The sequence below is a fragment of the Marmota marmota genome, unplaced genomic scaffold, assembly GCF_001458135.2.
Source record: "Marmota marmota marmota unplaced genomic scaffold, marMar, whole genome shotgun sequence".
Classification (NCBI taxonomy): domain Eukaryota; kingdom Metazoa; phylum Chordata; class Mammalia; order Rodentia; family Sciuridae; genus Marmota; species Marmota marmota.
In genome coordinates, this window is record NW_026000327.1 from 826,475 (window position 1) to 847,621 (window position 21,147).

General features: G+C 44.1%; 1 protein-coding gene across 1 annotated transcript in view; it reads left to right on the top strand.

Moving 5' to 3' along the window:
* The window catches only part of Gpr143 (G protein-coupled receptor 143), a 34,134-nt gene that overhangs the window by 385 nt on the left and 12,602 nt on the right, over positions 1 to 21,147 (top strand). The window contains exons 2-8 of the mRNA XM_048797387.1: positions 13 to 63; positions 4,205 to 4,314; positions 5,129 to 5,223; positions 13,774 to 13,866; positions 16,866 to 17,047; positions 18,952 to 19,060; positions 20,272 to 20,389. Coding sequence (XP_048653344.1) covers positions 13 to 63; positions 4,205 to 4,314; positions 5,129 to 5,223; positions 13,774 to 13,866; positions 16,866 to 17,047; positions 18,952 to 19,060; positions 20,272 to 20,389 — 758 coding nt within the window. The remainder of the gene's footprint in view (positions 1 to 12; positions 64 to 4,204; positions 4,315 to 5,128; positions 5,224 to 13,773; positions 13,867 to 16,865; positions 17,048 to 18,951; positions 19,061 to 20,271; positions 20,390 to 21,147) is intronic.

Sequence of the window (21,147 nt, forward strand, 5' to 3'; positions counted from 1 at the left end):
CGCCGGCCTAAACGGCCCGCATCCTGAGGGCCGCTGCTGCTTGCGACGTCCTCGGCTGCCTTGGTAAGGGGGCGGCCCACCGCTGGGACACACTTAGTGCTGGGTGGAGGGAGCGCGGTGGCCCGGCGACGGAGACCTGCTCCGTGCCCAGCCGGTGCCAGGGCTCGCGCGTCTGAGCACTTCTAGCACCAAGCCAGGAGCTGGAGGTCTTTTCGTTCCAGAAACTACTCTGGACGACTAGGGGATTCTGCAAAGCAAGAGGGAAAAGTTCAGGCCTAAGGATCATTGCTTGTATTTTGAAAAGCGTTCATTGTGTTTGTTATTGCAAACTTATTAGAAAAACCTCATACAATGTTGTTAAGGAAAGTCTAGAAAATAAGACGGGTGCATCCAGCAGAGACCACCAGTTAACATGTGTGGCGTGCGCACCTTGCTATTTGTACCTACTTTGTACCATATCTTCTTTTGTGCGTTATTTATTTTTTTACCTGAACCAAGAGCCTCAGGCAGACCCTACCACTGTGCAATGTCCTTGGGCTGCCCCAGGTTTGCTTTTTACCCAGGTGTGCCAAGTGTAGGCTGCAGAGCAAACCCCTTCTGCTGAGCGTTTTCTGTAACTCTTCTTCCCCCACCAAGGAACGGTTTTACATTTTAAAATGATTTTTTTAAATCGAAGCAGATTTGCTGACATGTGAATAGACATGAATTTAAGTGTTAGTGTCCATAAATAAAGTTTTACAGAACAGGGCTAGGCTCTGCATTTCACCTCATCTAGGACCAGATCTGCTCTACCAGAACACGGTGGAATACTGGGCAGAGAAAGTATCACCACAAAGCCAAAGATGCTTACTATCAGCCCTCAAAGAAACAATTTTGCCAAATTCTGCTTTAAACATGACACATTTTATAGAATCTGCTTTAAACTATAGCATGACACATTTTATAGAACTCTAAAGTTGAGTTTTGCCATTTTGTTTAACTTTTTGTTGGAAAGTTCCCAACATACATCAATGTAGATATGATATATAAACAACCATCATGGATCCTCACGTACTCTCCCTGTACTTGCCCTTCTCCCTCCTTACTGGCTTAATTTGAAGCACATTTCAGACTTCATGTCATTTCATCCATTCAGATCTGAGTATAGAGCACTAAAACATAAGAACTCTATTTATTTGTTTATTTTTGTGGTCCTGGGGATTAAACTCAGGGCCTTGTGCATGCTAAGCAAATGCTGTATTCCTGAGCTACATCCCCAGACTTTCCCTCTCTACCTTTTAAAACTTTTTTTTCAAGAAATACAAAGCAATTCTACTGGCAATTCCTTTATGGTCTTATTTAGTAACTTTTTCTTACTTTTCACTTAAAAAGCTTCTATTTCCCTCTCTCTCTCTCTCTCTCTCATTTGGTTCACAAAAAGATTCCTTTATTTCTAGGAGGTAATTTTGGGTCCCAGCATTCCTAGCATCATCTTCTCTTTTATCCACTGTCAAGGGAGGGCTACCAGAGTGTGGGTTTCAGCACAGCCCTGATTAGATGAGAAAAGGCAAGAGTAGAAATGCTGCTATGGCTGGGCGTGGTAACCCATGCCTATAATCCGAGCAACTGGGAAGGCTGAAGCTGAATAACGACAAATTTGAGGCCAGCCTGAGCAATTAGTGAGAACTTGTCTCAAAATCAAAAGGACTGGGGATGTAGCTCAGTGGTAGGTTGCCCCTAAATTTAATCTTCAATCCTTAGTACCACCAAAAAACAAAACTAAATGCTGATTGGGGTTTTTAAAACAGGTTGCTGGTATAGCGGTGCATGCCTGGGAGATTGAGACAGGAGACTTGGAAATTTAAGGCCAGCCTGAACAATTTAGCAAGGTCTGTCTCATACAAATAAACAAAATCCAACCCTTTTTAAAAATGTTATTTGATACAGAGTCTTGCTAAGTTGCCCAGGCTGGCCTCAAATTTGTGATCCTCCTGCCTCAAACCCCTAAGTCACTGAGATTACTGGTGTGTACTACTGGGCTCAGCTAAACATAGAATTTTAAGCATATTTAACCCTGGTGTTATTATCAATTTAAAATAATTAAAAGCAATTTCTTAATGTTGCCAGTGTTTGTTCAGTTGTCCCATAAATGTTATTTTATAGTGGGTTTGTTCAAGTAAACACTCACATTCTGCCCACACTTTGTAATTACTTGATGGTGTTGACCTTGTTGGAACTTTTTTTTTTTTTTGTAATGTTTATCTTGAGGCAAAGCCTATGAAGCCTGTATTAACTGCCTTGTGTACCCTACTTTGAGCTGGTACTTGGACACAGGTGTTGTGTATCCCAGGACCCATTTCTGTTCTGTCCTTTTGCCCAGAGTGATAAAAACATGATTGAAGACCCTCCAGACCTTGACTTTAAATAAATACTATGTAACCTCAAGTCGTTTTCTCAGACTTGAAGAATAAGCCAGGAAAGGAATTTTTCCTTTCTATTAGGGATAAAATCATTTTGGTGCAGGATTATTCAATGAAACATTGGTTTTCTTCCTGATTCCACTAAGTCATTTTTTTAGGAAGAGATCTTAATAGTAGTTTATTTCTGTTACTTGAATATCTGGAAATAAAGATATAACCAAATATATTTTCAGAGTTGGTGGAAGAGCATCGTGTCCTTTAAAGAGGGAGGTGGGAGATGTTGTAGGAAAATGAGCAGAAGTTAGGAGAAGGCCAGGTGTGTTGTTGTTAGCAGTGGCTAGATAGTGGGAAGGTGTATGTTAAGCTTTCTAGTGTTCATAGATCTCCTTTAATAGCATAATAAATAGCACATGTATGCTTAGTTGTGTTACAAGTACCTATGTATTCAGTGGTGTACTAGTAGGATTTTCATTGCTATGACCAAAAGACCTGACAAGAGCAGCTTAAGAGGAGGAAAAGTTTATTTTGGGGCTCATGGTTTCAGAGGTCTTAGTCCATAGATGGCTGACCCCATTCTTTGGGGCCTGAGGTGAGACATCAGGAGGTGAGACATCATCATGGCAGAAGAGTATGGCAGAGGAAGGCTGCTCAGGACTTGGCACCAGGAAGGAGAAAGAGAGAGATAGACTTCCTTCATCACAGACAAAATAGAAACCCCAAAGGCACACCCCAGTGATCCATCTCCTCCAGCCACACCCTACCTGCCTACAGTCACTACCCAGGTAATCCATATCAGGGGATTGATGCCCTGATTAGGTTAAGGCTCTTATAACCTAATCATTTCACCTTTACACTTTCTTATACTCTCTCACACATGAGTTTTGTGAGATACGTCATACCTAAATCATAACAGGATACATTTAAACAAAGGGCATTGCATTACTTTGCAAAGAGCTGTAATGTATACCATAAGTGTGTGTGTGCTAATTGAAGAAAGTTAAATATTTGAACCTAATAGCAAGGAAAACTCACAGATAATAAATGTCCAAAGCAAAGTACTGAGATCTAATTTTTGAAAATTTCATATGTATTTTCCAAAAGAATGAAGCTTCAGAATTGTGCTTTGTAAATAATTCTCTATGTAAGGAATAATTGACGTGAACATTAAAAGTATAGCTAAGAAATACAAGTTGCTATTTACATAAACACTTTGTAATGCCAAGTCAACAAGCAAACAAAAAATTGGGGACAAGCTTGTGGCTGATGTTGCTTTCAATTGAAATGGAAGTGCCTGGGATCGCTTTGCCAATATAAGATGGGTTTTCTGAATAACAGTTCTTCTTCCTTCCCCTTCCCCTTCCTCCTCCTCCTCCTCTTCATTTTCTCCTCCTCCTTCTCCTCCCTTTTTTCTGAACACGTGAACGTGTTTTTCCCTCTCTCCCTCCATCCTTCCTTCTTTTCTGTCCCTTTCCTCCTTCTTTCCTTTCTTTCTCCTCCTTCTCTCCTTCCCTTCCTCTTTCCTGCTCGCTCTCTTGCTCTTTTCCTGTTTCACTCACATGTATTACTAGCTATCATTTTTACAAAGTAACAAGTCAGCTTTAGATGTGAATTAGAGTCAGATGCCTTAGAGTCCATCTACGTCTCTCTCTTTTTTTAAATAATTATTTTTTAGTTGTAGTTGGACACAAGACCTTTATTTTATTTGTTTATTTTTATGTGGTGCTGAGGATTGAACTCAGAGCCTCGCATGAGCTAGGTGGGCACTCTGCCGCTAAGCCACAGCCCCTTATCTACTTCTCTATTAGGCATCATCCTTCGGTCGGCAGTGTGGCTGGGATTCCCAGATTTCGTTGAAAACATCTCTGATGGGAATGGAACAGACATTTGGCCTGCTGCTTTCTGTGTTGGGAGCTCGGTGAGTGCCCCCTCTCTGCGTGCTCTCCTCCCCACCTCTGTGCCTGTTGCGCTGTGGTCCCCAAAGTGAGCAGCAGCAACCTCTGGGAGCCTGTGAGGAATGCAGATTCTCAGGCTGTGCACCAATCTACAGATGAGGAAGCCTGGGGTGGGGCCTGGCCATCGCTGTATTGTCACAAACTCTCCAGGGCTTATATCCATAAACCATTAAATAAATAAGTAGATCACACACACACACACACACACACACACACAAAACACACTATGCTGCACCTCATTTTATTGGTGCTCACGAGAAGGGCTTAAATTGTGCAAATGTAGATGTTGAATCACTGGGTCTGGAGCAGAATTCCCAGTTCCTTTTTTTCTTTTCTTCCCTGCCCTCTGCTTCCTAACTGCACCTCATGAGGCCTCCTCTCAGCCCACAGCAGGGAGGCGCAGACCTCTCCTGCTGCAGTTAATACCTCCAGCCTCTTTCTCACCCCTTCTCCTCCAAGGGACTTTCCAAGTGCCACGTGCCCACAAAGAGCTTCCACTTCAAAGCCCCCATTGATCTTTCATGCCTACAAGCATACCAAATGCGAGGTGGGGGTGGGGGTCCTTAGTCAGATCCTGCTAAGCAGAGGACAGATGCACAAGTCCTTCTTGGGCCACAGCCCACCCCTGTCCTAGAGACTGTCTGCGTATGTCCCTGAGCTCACGTGGGCTTCTCCTTGATGTCAGAAGAAGCCCACATCTGCCATCTCATTTCACGGAGGAACTGGAGGCCTTGTGTGTTCCCAGAATCTTTGATGCTGAGTTCTTGCTGTTTACAGATGTGGATCCAGCTGTTGTACAGTGCCTGTTTCTGGTGGCTCTTCTGCTACGCGGTTGATGCCTATCTTGTGATAAGGAGATCGGCAGGACTGAGGTATCCACTGGGCACAGAGGTTTCTGCCTGGTTGTGTTTTATGAGCAATATTAGGAGATGCCATTGAGTATTCAAAGGTGGGTTGCAGAGTGGCAGACACTGTCTGTCAGTCTGGCAGCTGGCTCCCACACCCAGAAACATCTATGGTGGCTCATTCTCAGGCCGGAAGCCAATTCAAAATATTGAAGTTTTCAGGGCTGGGAACATGGCTTAATGGTAGAGCGCTTGCCTAACATGTACTCATGGTTCAGTCCCCAGCAATGCAAAAAACAAACAAAAAACCACCTAAAATGCTGAGGTTTTTAAAATCTTGACAATAAGTAACTCAAGAAATTAAATATTTGAGGGATAGGGGAGGGGGTGCTTGATGGTAGGTCACACTCTTGTGCAAGGCCCTGGGTTTAATCCCCAGCACCAAAAGAAAAAAAAAAAAAGAAATTAAATATTTGGAACTGGACACGTTAAAAATGAAAAGAAAGAAAAAACTGGTGTGAATATAAACAAGTTGTGTGTGGGGAGGTACTGGATATTGAACCAGGGGGTTTCTCCTGAGCCATACCTTCAGCCCATTTATTTTGAGACAGGGTCTCACCAAGTTGCCCAGGCTGGCATTAAACTTGTGATTCCCCGGCCTCAGCCTCCAGAATAGCTGGGATCACAGTTGTATACCACTGGGCACCACTGATATCATCCACTTTACAACTTTGTAATCATCTCCCCCAATCCCTGTACCAGTTATTAGTCATTCCCCAATCTCTCCCCACCTTCCTCCACCCTGGCAACCAAAATTTTTAGACTCTATGGATATGCCTATTCTGGCCATTGTAGATCAATGAAATAATGCAATGTAGGACATTTCCTATATGAACTCTTAAGTTCAGCATAACATATTGAAGGTTTATCTATGTTGTAGTATGTATTAGTACTTCATTCCTGTTGTGGTCTGAGTGCTTATGTCCTCCCCATCCAACAAGTTTGATTTTGAAATTCTCACCCCTAGCTAATGGTGTTAGGAAGTAGGGCCTTGGGAGGCAATGAGGTCATGAAGGTGGAGGCTCATGAATGGATTGAGTGTTCTTATAAGAGACCCCCCACCCCAGAGCTCCCAGCCTCTTCCACCTGTGAGGACCCAGTGAGAAGGTGTCATCTCTGAACCAGGAAGCAGTCCTCAGTAGACCCTGTGTCTGCCACACCTAGACCTTGGGCTGCAGTCTCCAGAGCCTTGAGCATTCAATGTCTGTTTTTTATAAGCCACCCAGCCTCTGGTATTCTATCATGACAGCCAGAAAAGACTAAGATAATTCCTTTTCACAACTGAATAATATTCCAGTGTGTGTATATACTACATTTTGTTGATCCTTTTAGTGTGTTTTCAGTGCTGGGGATTGACCCCAACGAACTAAGTGTATCAGTGAACATAAGGGACCTGTTTTCTCCCGAGCCAGCTTTAAAAGGCCTCCCTGAGAGTTTCACACAATGCCACTTGCATAGTATTAGCCAGAACTTAGTTTCTTGGTTGTGCTTAGTTGCTAGAGGACATAGGAAATAGTCTGTTGGCCTACTATGCTGCTCCTCTGTCTAACTTCTGGGTTATGTTATAAGGAAAAGAGGGAGAATGGGTACCTATAGGCAACTAGCAGCAGGAGAAGGCCTAATCCCTAAAGTTGGTACAATTGCTGTGTTCCTTCTGAGAGCCTCTCCCGTCAGTTTTGGGGAGTCAGAGCTATGACACAACTGAAGGTCTCACTGACAGCCAGTAACAGAGATCAGAGGAGCCTGGGAGTTCTGGAAGGAAGCCGGGTGAAGAGCATGCCCCCCACTGTCATTAGAGGTGCATTACTTCACCCCACCCATGGTAGGGCAGGTGGGGGACACAGGACTGGGTTAGAAGGAACAGTGTGAGAACTGTCTGGACTCTCAGGGCAGGCAATCAAGAAGCCCTCTTTGGCACAGGCATGTATTTGGAAATTCATCTTGGAACTCAGTGTTCAAGAAGGCGGGACTCTGGATGCTGGTTAGGCTTCCAAGGACCCGTCCTTATACAGAAGGTGAACATCCCAGAACATGAAACACCATGCCTTCCAAAGGCAAGAGCAAGGGCAGGTTTCCGCTCCTCAGATGACTGATGGTCGGGAGTGAAATGAGCTCCCTAATCAGTCAGGAGCAGGGCACACAACAGATAAGTTAGAGGTGCTCCGTAGCCGTGAGCACAAAGCCTCACCTGATGCCTGGTGGGAGATGTCCCAGGGGACTCTGCTAGATGGACTTCACCAGGGCTGAGGGTTTGGGTTCCAAAGCTTCGGTAGCTCCATTTTAAGAGCCAGCTTGTTTTCCAGGGCAGCAGGTAGAGTTGGTCCTGAAGATGGCTATTAGGAGACTGCAGCTGGTTGGGCAGGGGGTGTCCTGCTGAATTCCAGGGCAGGGGCCAAACTTTGCAGGTATGGCCCTTTGCCTTGGAGATCCTGTCTTACGTACCTGTACCTGTTTTCTTTGGCTGGGGAGTTCTTTTAATTTTAATCCTCAGAAACATCATTAAGACAGATTTCAAGTGGAAATTTAAGTGGTTAATTCTGGCTGCAGGTGTGAAACATACCAGTTTTAAATAATAACAGACAGTGTGGTACTCGCAATCTTGGAAATGGCCATGAACTGAAGTCTCTGCTTGCTCTAAGAAAATAAAAGAGTGATATGAAATAATGGCCAAGGAGGATTTACACTCGCCTGGACTTGGAACAATTCAGTGGTTGGATAAGAGAGCAAGGGTCTTCAGCTGTGACCTGGCTACTCCTGGGCTCCCCTGGGTTGGGCACTCACCCTCTGGGGTGGGTTTCAGTGGCATCAGCCATTAATGTGGGAGCCACCTGCTCCTGCTGGCCCAGACCTGACTGCTGTCTTGCAGGATGGGCAAGAGTCATTAACCAGTCTTCCATGTCCTCTGACCTTGGACTTCCTTAGTCTGACCAGAGACCCACTCCCCACTCCCCACTCTGAAGATGCCATCAGCACTGTCCAGCCAAGAAAAGGGTCTGGAATGAAGAAATTCTGCACTCCACTAATCCAGCCCTTGCAGAGAGCCGCTGTCTCTGTGGGCTCGCTAAATCTCCCGTGAGCCAGAGACAAAACCTGCACTGCTGAGATACACCCCCACATGCTCCCAGTGAAGCCAGGCGAGGGCGGCTGCAGGAACTGGTTACGATGTGGGAGGCAAACTATGAAGGAGTCATTTCCTTATGGCCTCCCAGACAGCTGGCTACAAAATGTTTTCTCTCTTCCAGAAGTTCATTCCCTTTGTGAGCCGGCTCTGTTTCTCTCCCTCCTCATCTCTTTGGACAAGGGCATCATTTCCCATTCTGATCTCTGACCACCACTCCTTTCGTCTACACAGCTGATCTTTAGAGTGAAAATTCCACTATTTAATGCTACTTACCAGGCACCCGATAGAGTTAAGAGGGACTGCCAGTGTACCCGACTGATGGGGCCCTGCCCTCCCCATCCCCTCAGAGAGAAGACGTAAACTAAAGCCTACCCCACAGCATCTGGATGGCCACAGCCTCAAATCCTCTGGGGGAACAGGGTGGGGTGTGTTGAAGTACAAAGATGAATGATAGAGATTGTCCAAGAATGCTAACCATGCAGGGAATGGGGAGTGCAGAGGTGGGACAAGAAAGGGAGCCTCATGCTCGTGGAATATCTAATACCACCAATTGCTGGACACATACCCTTCCTGGTCTGGACTGAGCATCAGCCTGTCTCCTTGGATATTAGGAATTCCTTCAAGAAGGATGGGAGGAGAAGGTCCTTGTTGATCCGATGAGGCATTGGTCTCACAGTGGAGATAAGGGGGCCAACCCAGCTCAGCGGGAGCCAAGGCATTCATGTCCATCATCTGGGGAACCACAGATTCAGGTCAGGGTCGCTCCAGATCCAGTTGGACTCACTCACAGGTCTGAGATTCAGTAAAGAGAAACCAGACACAACCAAGAATAGTCCCTTGACCTCACTTTCTATCATCTCCCCCAGAAACTTTGGAGTCACAGGGATTGGATAATTTTTTTCCCAAAACTACCCTCCATTCTTTACTGAGTCTTGTTTTGTTTTCCATGTTCAGCTTTTTTTTTTTTTTTTTTTTTTGGCAATGCTGGGAATGAAACTCTGTCTCATGCCTGCTACCACTGAGCAACATCCTGCCTCTAAGATTCCGCTTTTTAAGTTTTATCTTGTTGCAATACATATATTTTTAGAAAAAATGAAAAGAATCTTCTGGTGGATTCTTATCATACTTAGAATAAAACTGACACAGTCCTGTGGACACCCTCTGTCCATTCTCTCATTCACAGTCTCTGTTCCAGTCACACTGACCTCCCAGCTTCCTTAGTCTGTGACCCCACTTCCTTAGCCTGTGGCTACTTCTGCCATCTTCAAAGCCAGTAATGGTGAATAAGACTCTAAACTTCCATCTCTCTAGTTCTTTGCAGATGGTAAAGATTATCTGCCTTTTTTTCTTCCTATGATCCTGGGGATAGAACCCAGGGCCTCACACATGCTAGCAAGTACTCTACTGCTGAGCTGCACCCCTAGCCCGAGATTCTCTGCCTTTAGGGATTCATGTGGTTATTTATCCAGGACGCCTATATCTAGGATAATCTTCCCATCTCAAAAGTCCTTCATTTAATCACATCTGCAAAGTGTCTTGCCATATATAGCAACACTATCATAGATGCTGAAGATTAGGATAGAGATATTTTTGAGGACCCCTGCCCCAGCTAACGTAAGTGTTGGCACCTTAACTTATAAACATAGTTTTGTCTCTTGGGTCCAACCTTCATTTTATGTAAACTCTTCTGCATCCCAGCCTCTGTGCCTAGCTTCCACGTCAGGGCTGTGGAGAAACTTTGTTTCATTCTTAGCACTTTCTGTGCCTCTCTAGACACTCAGGGAACACTTAGCCAGTGAATGTTGAGTGAGACATCATCTTGATGAAACTCCAAGATACTCTTTTTTTAAAATATTTTTTTAATTGTAGATGGACAAAATACCTTTATTTATTTTTATGTGGAGCTGAGGATCGAACCCAGTGCCTCTCACATGCTAGGCGACCACTCTACACTGAGACACAAACCCAATCTCCATGATACTCTTTTAATTGACATGTAATTGTCATACCAAAATAATCATCCTTTAAAAATGTGCAGGTCAGTGGCTTTTCTTTTTCTTTTTCTGTTTTATTTTTTGTAGTTGCAGATTGACAGAATGCCTTTATTTTATTTATTTTTATGTGGTGCTGAGGATCGAACCCAGGGCCTCATGCATGCAAGGCAAGTGCTCTGCCACTGAATTACAGCCCCAGCCCCTAAGTCAGTGGCTTTTAAGACATTCACAAAAATAATACATCAATCAGTACAACTACTAATTCCAGAACATTTCTACCACCACCATAAGAAACTCTGTACCCATTATCCATCATTCCCCACATAAAGGGAATCAGGCACTCTGTGGCCTTTTTGTGTCTGGCTTATTTCACTTGATACAATGTCTGCAAAGTTCATCGATATTGTAGCAGATATCAGCACCTCATTCCTTTTAAGTGGACCTTCCTAAGTGGACCTTCCCTTTGCACATACCTGATATCCATCATACAGCTTAAGAGTAAACGAACCTTATGCTATCACTGGCCATTCCTGTTCTCTACAGAATATTGCATTGCAGAAGGCTGAGGCAGGAGGATTTTAAGTTCGAGGCTAGCCTGAGCAACTTAGGAAGACCCTGTCTCACAATAAACAATAAAAGGGACTGGGGTGTGGTTCAGTGGTTAAGTACCCCTGGGTTTAATCCCCAGTACCAAAAAAAAAAAAGTTGCAGTCAAATGAAGATTCAAGAGTGGCTGTGTTTCTTGAGTTTCACTGTTAGTAGGATGCTGGTCAATTTCTGGGGTCTCCTTACTGCTCTTAAACTTACTGTGCCCCTTACAGTGCCTCAAGACAGGTGGGCATGCAGGCCAAGGCCAGTCTGATGGGAAAAGTGGGTGGAGGACCAGGGATGGCCAGCCTGCCTTGGGCAATAGTGTAAGTGTCAGGGAACAACATGGCCTGAGGTCCACCTGGCCTTTACCACAGTGGCAAGGGCAAGCCACAGAGGGCTATATTGTTCACATGACCGGGAAAAGCCACCCAAGGCTCTGAGTAGTGGGTTTTGCTAAGGAAATGCTATTAGTAGTCACCTGGATGTTTGGATTCAGGGATGGGACAACCTCAGGGGACCTGTACAATCTCAGGTCTCTCCCTGGAGTCGGGGTACAGGGTGAATAAGAGGGGAGGTTGTTAGGGATGGAGGATTGGGAGGACAAGGCTTGTGTACCATGCCCCTGAGATGGTGGATGTTATAGCTTGGATCTTAATTGTCACCCAAAGGCCCGGGTATCCCAAGGCTTGACCCACAGCTTGGCGCTATTGGGAGGTGGTGGAAATCTAAGAGGTGGGGCCTACTGGCAGGTCTTTAGGTCACTGGGGTCATGCCCTTGAAGGAGACAGTGGGATCCTATCACCTTCCTCTTTCTCTCTTTTGCTTCTTGACCAAGAAATAAGTGGCTTTACTCTACCCTGCTCCTACCATGATATGCTCAAAGCAACAAGCACAACCAATCACAGGCTGAAAACTCTAAAACTGTGAGCCAAAATAAAACCTCTCTCTAATTTCTTTGGTCCAGTACTGGGCATTGAACCCAGAGGTCCTCTACTACTGAGCCACATTCCCAAGCCTTTTTATTATTTTTACTTTTGAGACAGGGCCTGGCTAAGTCGCCCAGGCTGGCCTCAAAATTGAGATATTCCTGCCTTCACCTCTTCAGTATCTAGGATTAAAGGCATAAGCCACCATGCCATGCAATCTTTCTTCTTTATAAATTCATTATCTCAGATATTTGTTATAGTAATAGAAGATTGGTCAATATAATGTCTCAGTCTATCTGGGCTGCTATAACAAAATGCCACAAAGTGACTTACAAACAGTAGAGACGCATTTCTTAAGCCAGGTATGGTGGCACAGATCTGTAACTCCAAGTGACTCAGGAGACTGAGGCAGGAGAATCATAAGTTTGAAGCCAACTTTGGCAATTTGATAAGTCCCTGTCTCAAAAATAAAAAGGTCTGTGGATGTAGCTCAGAGATAGAGTGCCCCTGGGTTCAGTCTCTGGCATTCCTACACACACACACACATACACACACAGAATATTTCTTATAGTCCTGGAGGCTGGAAGTCCAAGGTCAAGGTATGGCAGAGTCAATGTTTGGTACATGTTCTTCCTGGTTCATAGATGGCCACTTCTCACTGTCCTCACATGGTGGAGGGGGCAGGGAGCTCCTGGGCCTCCTTCATAAAAGGCAATAATCCTATCCATAAAGTCTCTACTCTTGTGACTTCATTAGTTCTCCAAAGACCCCACTTTATAATGCCACACCTTTGGGGTTAGGATTTCAACCCAGGAATTTTGTGGGGATCCAAGTATTCAGACCAGAGCTGATGAGAACTGAACAGTACTGTCCCTGAAGGGTACTATAGATGGACTTAACCTATTCTATGATTTTATGGAGAGTGGGGCCAACTTAGCCAAGTCTCAAAAATAGCAGCCATTCCCATGAGAACAGCAACAACCAAACTTGAAGCCAGGCAAGGTGATGTACATCTGTAGTCCAAGCTACTCAGGAGTCTGAGGCAGGAGAACTGTTTTGAGCCCCAGAGTTTGGTGCCAGCCAGAGCAAATGGTGAGATCCTATTAAAAAAAAAAAAGTGGAAAACAAAAACTGTTGGCAAAGATGTGGAAACTCTGGTTTCTGATAAAATTAAGCAGAGAGAGGCTGGGCGTGTAGCTCAATGGTAGAGCACGTGGCTGGCATGTGCAAGGCCCTGGGATCCATCCCACGCACTGGGAAAGAAAGAAAGGAAAAAAAAAAAAAGAAAAATATAAACATAAAAATACCACATAATTCAGCAATTCCACTTCTAGGTATACAACCCCAGAGAATTGAAAATAGGAACTCAAATAGTTTTATGTGCATGTTCGGAGTAGCAGTATTCAACCAGAACATCCACTGATGAATGAATGGATAAATAAAATGTGGTCTATTCATATTATTCAGTCATAAAAAGAAATGAAGCTGTGACATGTCTACAACAGCCGGATTCATAAAAGCAAAGCAGATCGGTGACTGTCAGGGACTGTGGGCTGGAGGGAATGGGGAGTGACTGCTAATGGGAACGAGGTTCCCTTCTGGGTCTGATAAAATGTTCTAGAACAATTGAACCACATTGTGAATTTCCTAAGTGTCCCTGGGTTGTTCTCTTTAAATAGTTGATGTTATATTATGTCAATTTCACCTCAACTGAAAAATAAGCACACACATTGGTGCCCTTGGCAGCACTATACCTCTGTGGAGGGTGGTTTTGCTCCTACCTTTCCTGGTTCAGAAGCTGGCCTGGTGGCTAGTCTGGTAGTTTCTTTGCCAGGCCCCTTTGTCCTCCTCTGAGCAGTGCCACCTTGTTCTGCTTCTCTCCTAGCACCATCGTGTTGTACCACATCATGGCCTGGGGCCTGGCCCTCCTGCTCTGTGCAGAGGGAGCTGTCATGCTGTACTACCCCTCTGTGTCCAGGTAAGCCTCAGTGGCCCAGTTCTTATAGAAAATGAGCCGGTCTGACTCACACAGTGGGTGCCTTGGCGCTCAGCCCCTCCTCTCGGCCCCGAGAGGCCACACTCACAGACCCATCTAGCTGAGAGACGGTGTGCTCACTGCATCCTTGCTCCCCAGATCTTTCCCCTGGGTCTGTCTTTCTCATTTGGGTGGGTGGGTGCCTGAGCATACAGCGTGCATGCGCAGATTATACCCCTCCTCGTAACTAGAAAGATGCAGGGACAGCCCCTTCCATCTTGCCATAGCTTCCTCACACCTGTTCTTTAATACTGAAAGATCAGGCGAGTTTAACGTTCTGAGGATGAGTTAGAAGTGATGTGGCCGAGGCAAGGGAAGCTTCTGGAAGCTGGCTCTATGCCTCTCCCATCCTATGCTCTTGGCTACCCTGAACACAGATGCAGAGGAATGTGGTTCTGGAATTGTCTCAGGCATTTCCTCATTTAAAATCCCAGCAGTGCCATCATTTGCAAGGTCTCAAAGCCCAACCAAGGATGTAGGATTTCACTTCCACTGGAAAACAGGTGGTTAGTGTCTTTTTGTGATTTTAGGGTTCTGTAGGTCACACACAGATCATCATAGTCTAGCCTTTAGGACAAATCTGGCCCTTGACCTGTTTTCATTTTATTATATTTTAATTTGGGGTACTGGGGATTGAATTCAGTAGTGCATTGTCCCTGGAACTACCTTCCCAGCCCTTTTTATTTTTTTGTATTGAGACAGACTCTCATTAAATTGAGGAGGCTGGCTTCAAACTTGCCATCCTCCTATCTCAGCCTCCTGGTTCACTGGGATTACAGGTTTGTGCAATCACGTCTGGCTGGTTATTTTAAATGAAATTTTACTGGGACACAGCCACACCCTTTTATTTATGTTCCAACTGTGACTGCTTTTGTGATATAATCAGAATTGAGTAGTTGCAAGAGACCGTGGTGTGCCCTATGAAACTGAAGAAAAAGAAATATTTTTGTTTTCCTGTGGTACTGGGGATTGATTCCATGGGGACTCTACCACTGAGCTACATTTCCAGCCCTTTTTTGAGTCAGGGTCTTTCCAAGTTGCTGAGTATGGCCTCAAACTTGCCAGCCTCAGCCTCCAAGTAGCTGGGATTATAGGCATGTGCCACCCCACCTGGCTTTATTATCTCTCTTTATATAAAAAATTTGTTGACTCATGGTGTTAGTCATTCCTCCCCAGTTTTTTGACTTCTCACAGCTACTCAGACATCTCAAATTGGTGTTGCCTTGTCAACTGTGGATATTGACAGAGAGCTAGCTAGCTCTCTCCTGCTTCCCGATTCCCCTAGAGTCTGTCCAGAATGTGTGGAAGCCTGGTATGGTCACTTTTCACGGGGAACTTCAAAAGGACAGACACAGTGTCACAGCTGTTCTAACAGAAGGATCTTAATAGGAAAGGGAGTTTCTTTTACTTGCCTTCACCTGTGAGACCCTGGTGACTTCTAGAAAAATTACCTTGGAGCCTGAGGGCACCACTGCTACAGGGCTGGCTCACAGGGAACCCTGAGGTGCTCCTATGGGCTCCAGGAGGCCACCTGATCTAAGCGTCTTAATCTGTAAATGACTATCTCTCTTCCTTTTTAGGGGGCTGCGGGGAGTACCCGGGATAGAACCCAGGAATGCTTTACCACTGAGCTATATCCCCAGTCTTTTTCATTTTTTAAATTTTGAGGCAAGATCTTGCTATGTTGCTGGGGCTAGCCTTGAACTTGCAATCCTCCTGCCTCAGCCTCCCAAGTGGCTGGGATCACAGGTGTGTGACACCTTAATCATCATTAAGAGATCATCATCTCTTAATCCGCACACCCTGCAGTGCAGACCTCTTGGCATTCTTGTAGCCACATCCTCACTCTCTCATTGGCCATTTGATTTCCATCTTTGCAATGGAATCTGCCACTCCCACTCCTCTCCTGCTTCCTATACTTCCCTAGAGTCTGTCCACACCATGTGGAGCCTGGTAAGGTGTTTGACCACCACACAAATATTAATGTTAAGTATTAAGAGCATTTTCATTTTTATGATGGTAACTTCCATGGCCACAGGGACACTTCTGCCTCTCTCTGATTGGGCCTCAGGCACCCTCCGTCCCCTTTCTTCATTTATCATTTCCTCTGTGCCATTCTTCTCTCATTGACTTTCTGTGTATCTTAGCTGATGGTCCCTATTGGTAACATATCAATGGCTTTCACCACCTCCTCTTACCACCATGTCCCATGGTGACTCATGATGCTTATGACTCATCAGTAGAAATCCTAGTCCTTTTCCCTGAAAAGAACCACTGAAGAGTTGGTTGTTACTCCTAATGTGAGAAGGAATTTCCTTTGACATATGAAGGTCATACATTTGAATAGATCAAGGACAAGGACTGGATTTTTTTCATGTTATTGGCTGAGATTATGCAGTAAGTACTCAAAACCTAACTAGCTAATTAGTGCTTTTGTCTCTAAATTGTGTGTTTTCCCTTTGAAGAGACCTAGTGTGCAAAGAATCATCTACCATCCCAGATTTCTTTTCCTTTCTTACCTCTTCCAGTAGGGTTTTTTGTTTGTTTGTTTGTTTTGTACTGAGTATCGAACCCAGGGGCACTTAACCACATCCCCACCCCTTTTTATTTTTTTGTTTTGAGACAGGGTCTCCATAAGTTGCTTAGGTTCTCACAAAGTTGCTGAGGCTAGCCTTAAGCTTGCAATCCCCCAGCCCCAGCCTCTTGAGTTGCTGGGATTACAGGCCTGCGTCACCATGCCTGGGCCAGTAGTGATCTTTAAAAGCTGCCCCCACTGGAAAGCTTCAGAGGCTCTCCTATTTATAGGACAGAAACATGAACAATCTCCCCGAATCTCCTGAAATTTATTGCTTCTTCTTGGACATTGAGAAACGAGTCTGATTTCTTTCAGAGTCTGGGCAGATTTATGCATTTCTTTTTTTGTTCTTATCCTCTTATCTCAGCCTGCAGATAAGTGGGTATATTCCAGCCAAAGCTTTTCTTTCAAGAAGAATGATTTGCTGTTCCTCCCTCAGGTGTGAGAGAGGCCTTGACCATGCCATCCCACACTATATCACCACGTACCTGCCACTACTGCTCGTTCTGGTAGCTAACCCTGTCTTGTTCCAAAAGACAGTGACAGCAGGTAAGTAGCAGGGAAGTTCTCTGGGTACAAGGCCATGGGGTATAGCTGCATCTCTTGGGCTGAGATGATAACATGTTGTCCTTCTGGAATGATCCAGGACAATGGACCTCACTCATCATCCTCCAGAGACATAAGCAGAATACAGATGGAGACAGTGAACAGGTTTAGTAAGAAAAACTGAGCAGAAAGCATACTTAGTTGAGCACTACATGTTTGCTAATGTTTGTTAGCTTAAGGCCAGGACTAGCTGATTTTTCACTTTTGTGTGAAGCTCATCCTGGGTCTGCCCTTGGCACGCTTGTAGGCTCTGAAGGTGGCCTTGGAAAACTGCAGAGGTGAGACAGGAGCAGGAGAGTGAAGTGGATCCGGGAAGGGATGAGGCATGGACAGAGAGGTCTAGACACTCCCATAATGCACTTGGCCTAGTCCAGACACTCCCATAATGCACTTGGCCTAGTCCAGACACTCCCATAATGCACTTGGCCTAGTCCAGACACTCCCATAATGCACTTGGCCTATGCCAGTTCTCAGACAGGCAGGAAACAGGAAGTGGAGCACAGGAAATGAGTCATTTGGGATGGGGTAAAAACTAGATAAGCGGTATGTAGCGAGTCCCCAGAGAGACCCTGGGCCAGGACTGGGAACCTGCGTTCCGGCCCTGTCGTCTCCTCAAGAAAGCGTGACCTGGAGAGAGTGCCCACCTACTCAGGCTGCCTTGGATCTCTCAAGGGCAGAGTTGGAGTGAGGAAGTCCACCTTAACGAAAGGGGGAAGCTCCTGATTGCAGCACTTTTTAATAACATCTTTTATTCTTTGGAAGAGTCTTTTCCTATGTGCATTTAAATATAGTGCATTAAATAAGAGAATTTATTTTTTCAAAATTGTATAATGACTTGCTTATATGGAACACAAAAAAAATGACTTAAAAAACATTGAAAAGAAATACACTGTGGGGGTTACAGGTGGAAGCCCAGTGGTAGAGTGCTTACCTAGGATGCATGAGACCCTGGGTTCACTTATCAGTCCTGCAAAACAAGAACAAAAACGAAATATACGGCAGTGGTAGCAGTGGTTGTCTTTGTGGGAGGGACCACTGACGATTCTTTTTTTTTTTTTTTAGTGGTGCTACGGACTGAACCCAGGGCCTAGCACATGCTAGGCAAGTATTCTACCCCTAAGCTAAACCTTCAGCCATTAATTAAAAATACACACACACACACACACACACACACACTTTGCACTAGGGATTGAATCCAGAAACATTTAGTCACTGAACCACATCCCCAGTCCTTTTCATTTTTATATTTTTTTGAGGCAGACTCTTACTAAATTGCTTAGTGCCTCAGTAAGTTGCTGAGCCTAGCTTCAAACTTGCAATCCTCCTGTCTCAGCCTCTTGAGTCTCTGGGATTTCAGGTCTGTGCCTCTGCACCCAGCTCTATTTTAATTATTCTCCAAACGTTTTTTGTAGGTGTTCTAACCTGTTTCTAAGAAGAAATGTTAAATTTTCAACATTTTAAAATAATAAGTGCCTTATTTTATAAAAAAGAAAAAAAAATACCTGAACTAGTAAAATCCAATAAAATTGGAAGTTTAGTTCCTAATGTATCAGTGTTATTTTCTTAGTTGTGACAAGTAGCCTGTGTTGTGTTTGATGTTAACATCAGAGGAAGCTGACTAAAGGGAATGGGCATACAGTAAATCTCAAGTTATTTAAAATACATATTCCTTGGATCCTATAAGGACTTCACATGGGTAGCTGGGAGGGTGACGTCAATAACTTGCTTTGCTTTAGATCTTCTGGCCTTGCTTATGGGCTCACACCTGCTTTGATGCCCTCCTCTGTTATGAAATAAATAAGAATGATGAACACAGTAAGTATGTCATTCCCCTGTGCTCTTCACAGTGGCCTCTTTACTGAAAGGAAGACAGGGCATTTACACAGAGAACGAGAGGCGAATGGGAGCTGTGATCAAGATCCGGTTTTTCAAAATAATGCTGGTTTTAATCGCTTGGTAACTATTTTTTTTTAATTGCCAGTGGGATGGGATTTGCAAACCACTTACCATTTTTCTCTTCCATTTGTGACCTGTGAGTTCTTAAGGGAAGCATCTGGAAGGGACATCTCTGAGCAAGTCTGGAATTCTGAATTTGTGGCAAAAACTGAAAATATTTACTTGATTTAGGCATAAAGCCCCAAGAATAAGAGGTTCTGAGTTTAATTTTGAAACAACTATGCGTAACCCCTTACTGGGATTCTGGGATTAACCAAAATGAGGGAGGTGGTAACGTTTGTTTGTTTGTTTGTTTGTGGTGCTAGGAATTTAACCCTGGGCCACGTGCGTGTGAGGCAAGCATTCTACCAACTGAGCTATATCTCCAGCCCCATGCGTTTTAAATGCACCCATTGGCCTTGTTTTTGACACCAGAATTCCTGTGTGCGATAGAGGGGTGAGGACACATCTCCAGTGTAAAGATTCAGCTCAGTCAAAGCTGGATAGAAAGGCTTAGCAAATTTCTTTTGCTGAGATTCTCCATGTCTGGTATCCTACCCAAATGTTTCAGATGGATGCTTTGAAAATAGACTTATAACCAATGCAAAAAAAAAAAAAAAATTGGAGCCTTGCATGCACAAGGCCCTGGGTTCAATCCCCAGTACCACAAAAAAAAAAAAAAAAAAAAATTGGAATGGTAACACCCTGTAATGTGGTGAATAAATACTTTCTCAGTCAGAGCAAGCCTTGTGATGTTAATAATCTACCTGATATGAAGGGATTTGTTTGGACATGCTCCTAGGAGAGGCAGAAATTACCTCCCAGTAAAAATACACTTAGATCACTGTTTCAAACTTCACTGACCCCCCACGAGTAACATTTTAAAATTTCAGTGTGAAATGTCAAAGTAAATTCTTCATCTTAAAATCTTCAGGTTGCTCCTCAAACCAAGACTGAATTCTGGGTTATTTGATACCTTACATGTTGATGTGGTGTTGAGTGTTAACATGGGAAGGATTTGTGGATCTCTGTGTTAGACTGAGAGAAGGAATTACATTTCCTTAAATAAATTCTTGGTGTGCTGGTTCAGTTGCTTGCTGTGGAAGTGATCAGCTCTCTACCTAGAATTGGCACATACACAGTGTGGCAAAGATCAGTCCCTGATCCTTAGCATTTAAAATGAATTTTTGTGGCATGTTCTCTTCACCTGTGGGCCATTGTCTTTTTAACAGTTGGCTGTCCAATATAATCAATGAAAGCCTTTTATTCTACCTTGAAATGCAACCAGATATCAATGCAGGCTCTTTGAAACGTGTCAGAGATGCAGCCAAGACCACGTGGTTTATTATGGTAAGCTAATCTAGATTTAAGTTTCTTCTTGAAAAAAAAATTGGAAGGAAAAAAGAACAATCAGAAGTATGATGTTTATTTATATAAATATACAACGAGGCAAGTAGGTTCTTGGACTACCTACATTTGGCTTAGTGAACTTCTGAGAAAATTTCATTCATTGTAGTGATTATCATTAAAAAGATAGAGAGTCAGGGGTATAACTCAGTAGTACAGCACTTTTATCATCTTTTTTTTTGTTGTTGTTGTTAATCCTGGGGATCAATTACAGAGTGCATGCTAGGCAAGCACTGTACCACTGGTCCTTTCTGTTTTTCAAATTTTGAGACAGGGTCTTGCTAAGTTTTCCAGGCTGATTTCAAACTTGTGATCCTCCTGCCTCAGCCTCCCTAGTAGCTGGGATAATAGGCACATGTCACCAGGCCTGGCTCAGCATTATATAAAATTCTAAAGCATTATTGGAAACCCTAATGTCAAAGTAAATTACGGTCTTTCATATTTTGTTTTTTTCTTTTTCCTTTTTAATTAAAATTGGGGTGCCAGGGATTAAACTCAGGGCCTGGTATCTGCTCAGTATACACTCTACCACCAAGCTATATCCCAGCCCTTGGCTTTCATCTTGTTGAATGTGACCCAGAAGTTAAAAACGATGATTATGAAGTCTCTGTATTAACTGGAAAATGTAGCCTATAAAACTGAGATTAATTACTATTACATAAAAACATGTATAAAAATACTGGACACCCCCCCCCCCCCCC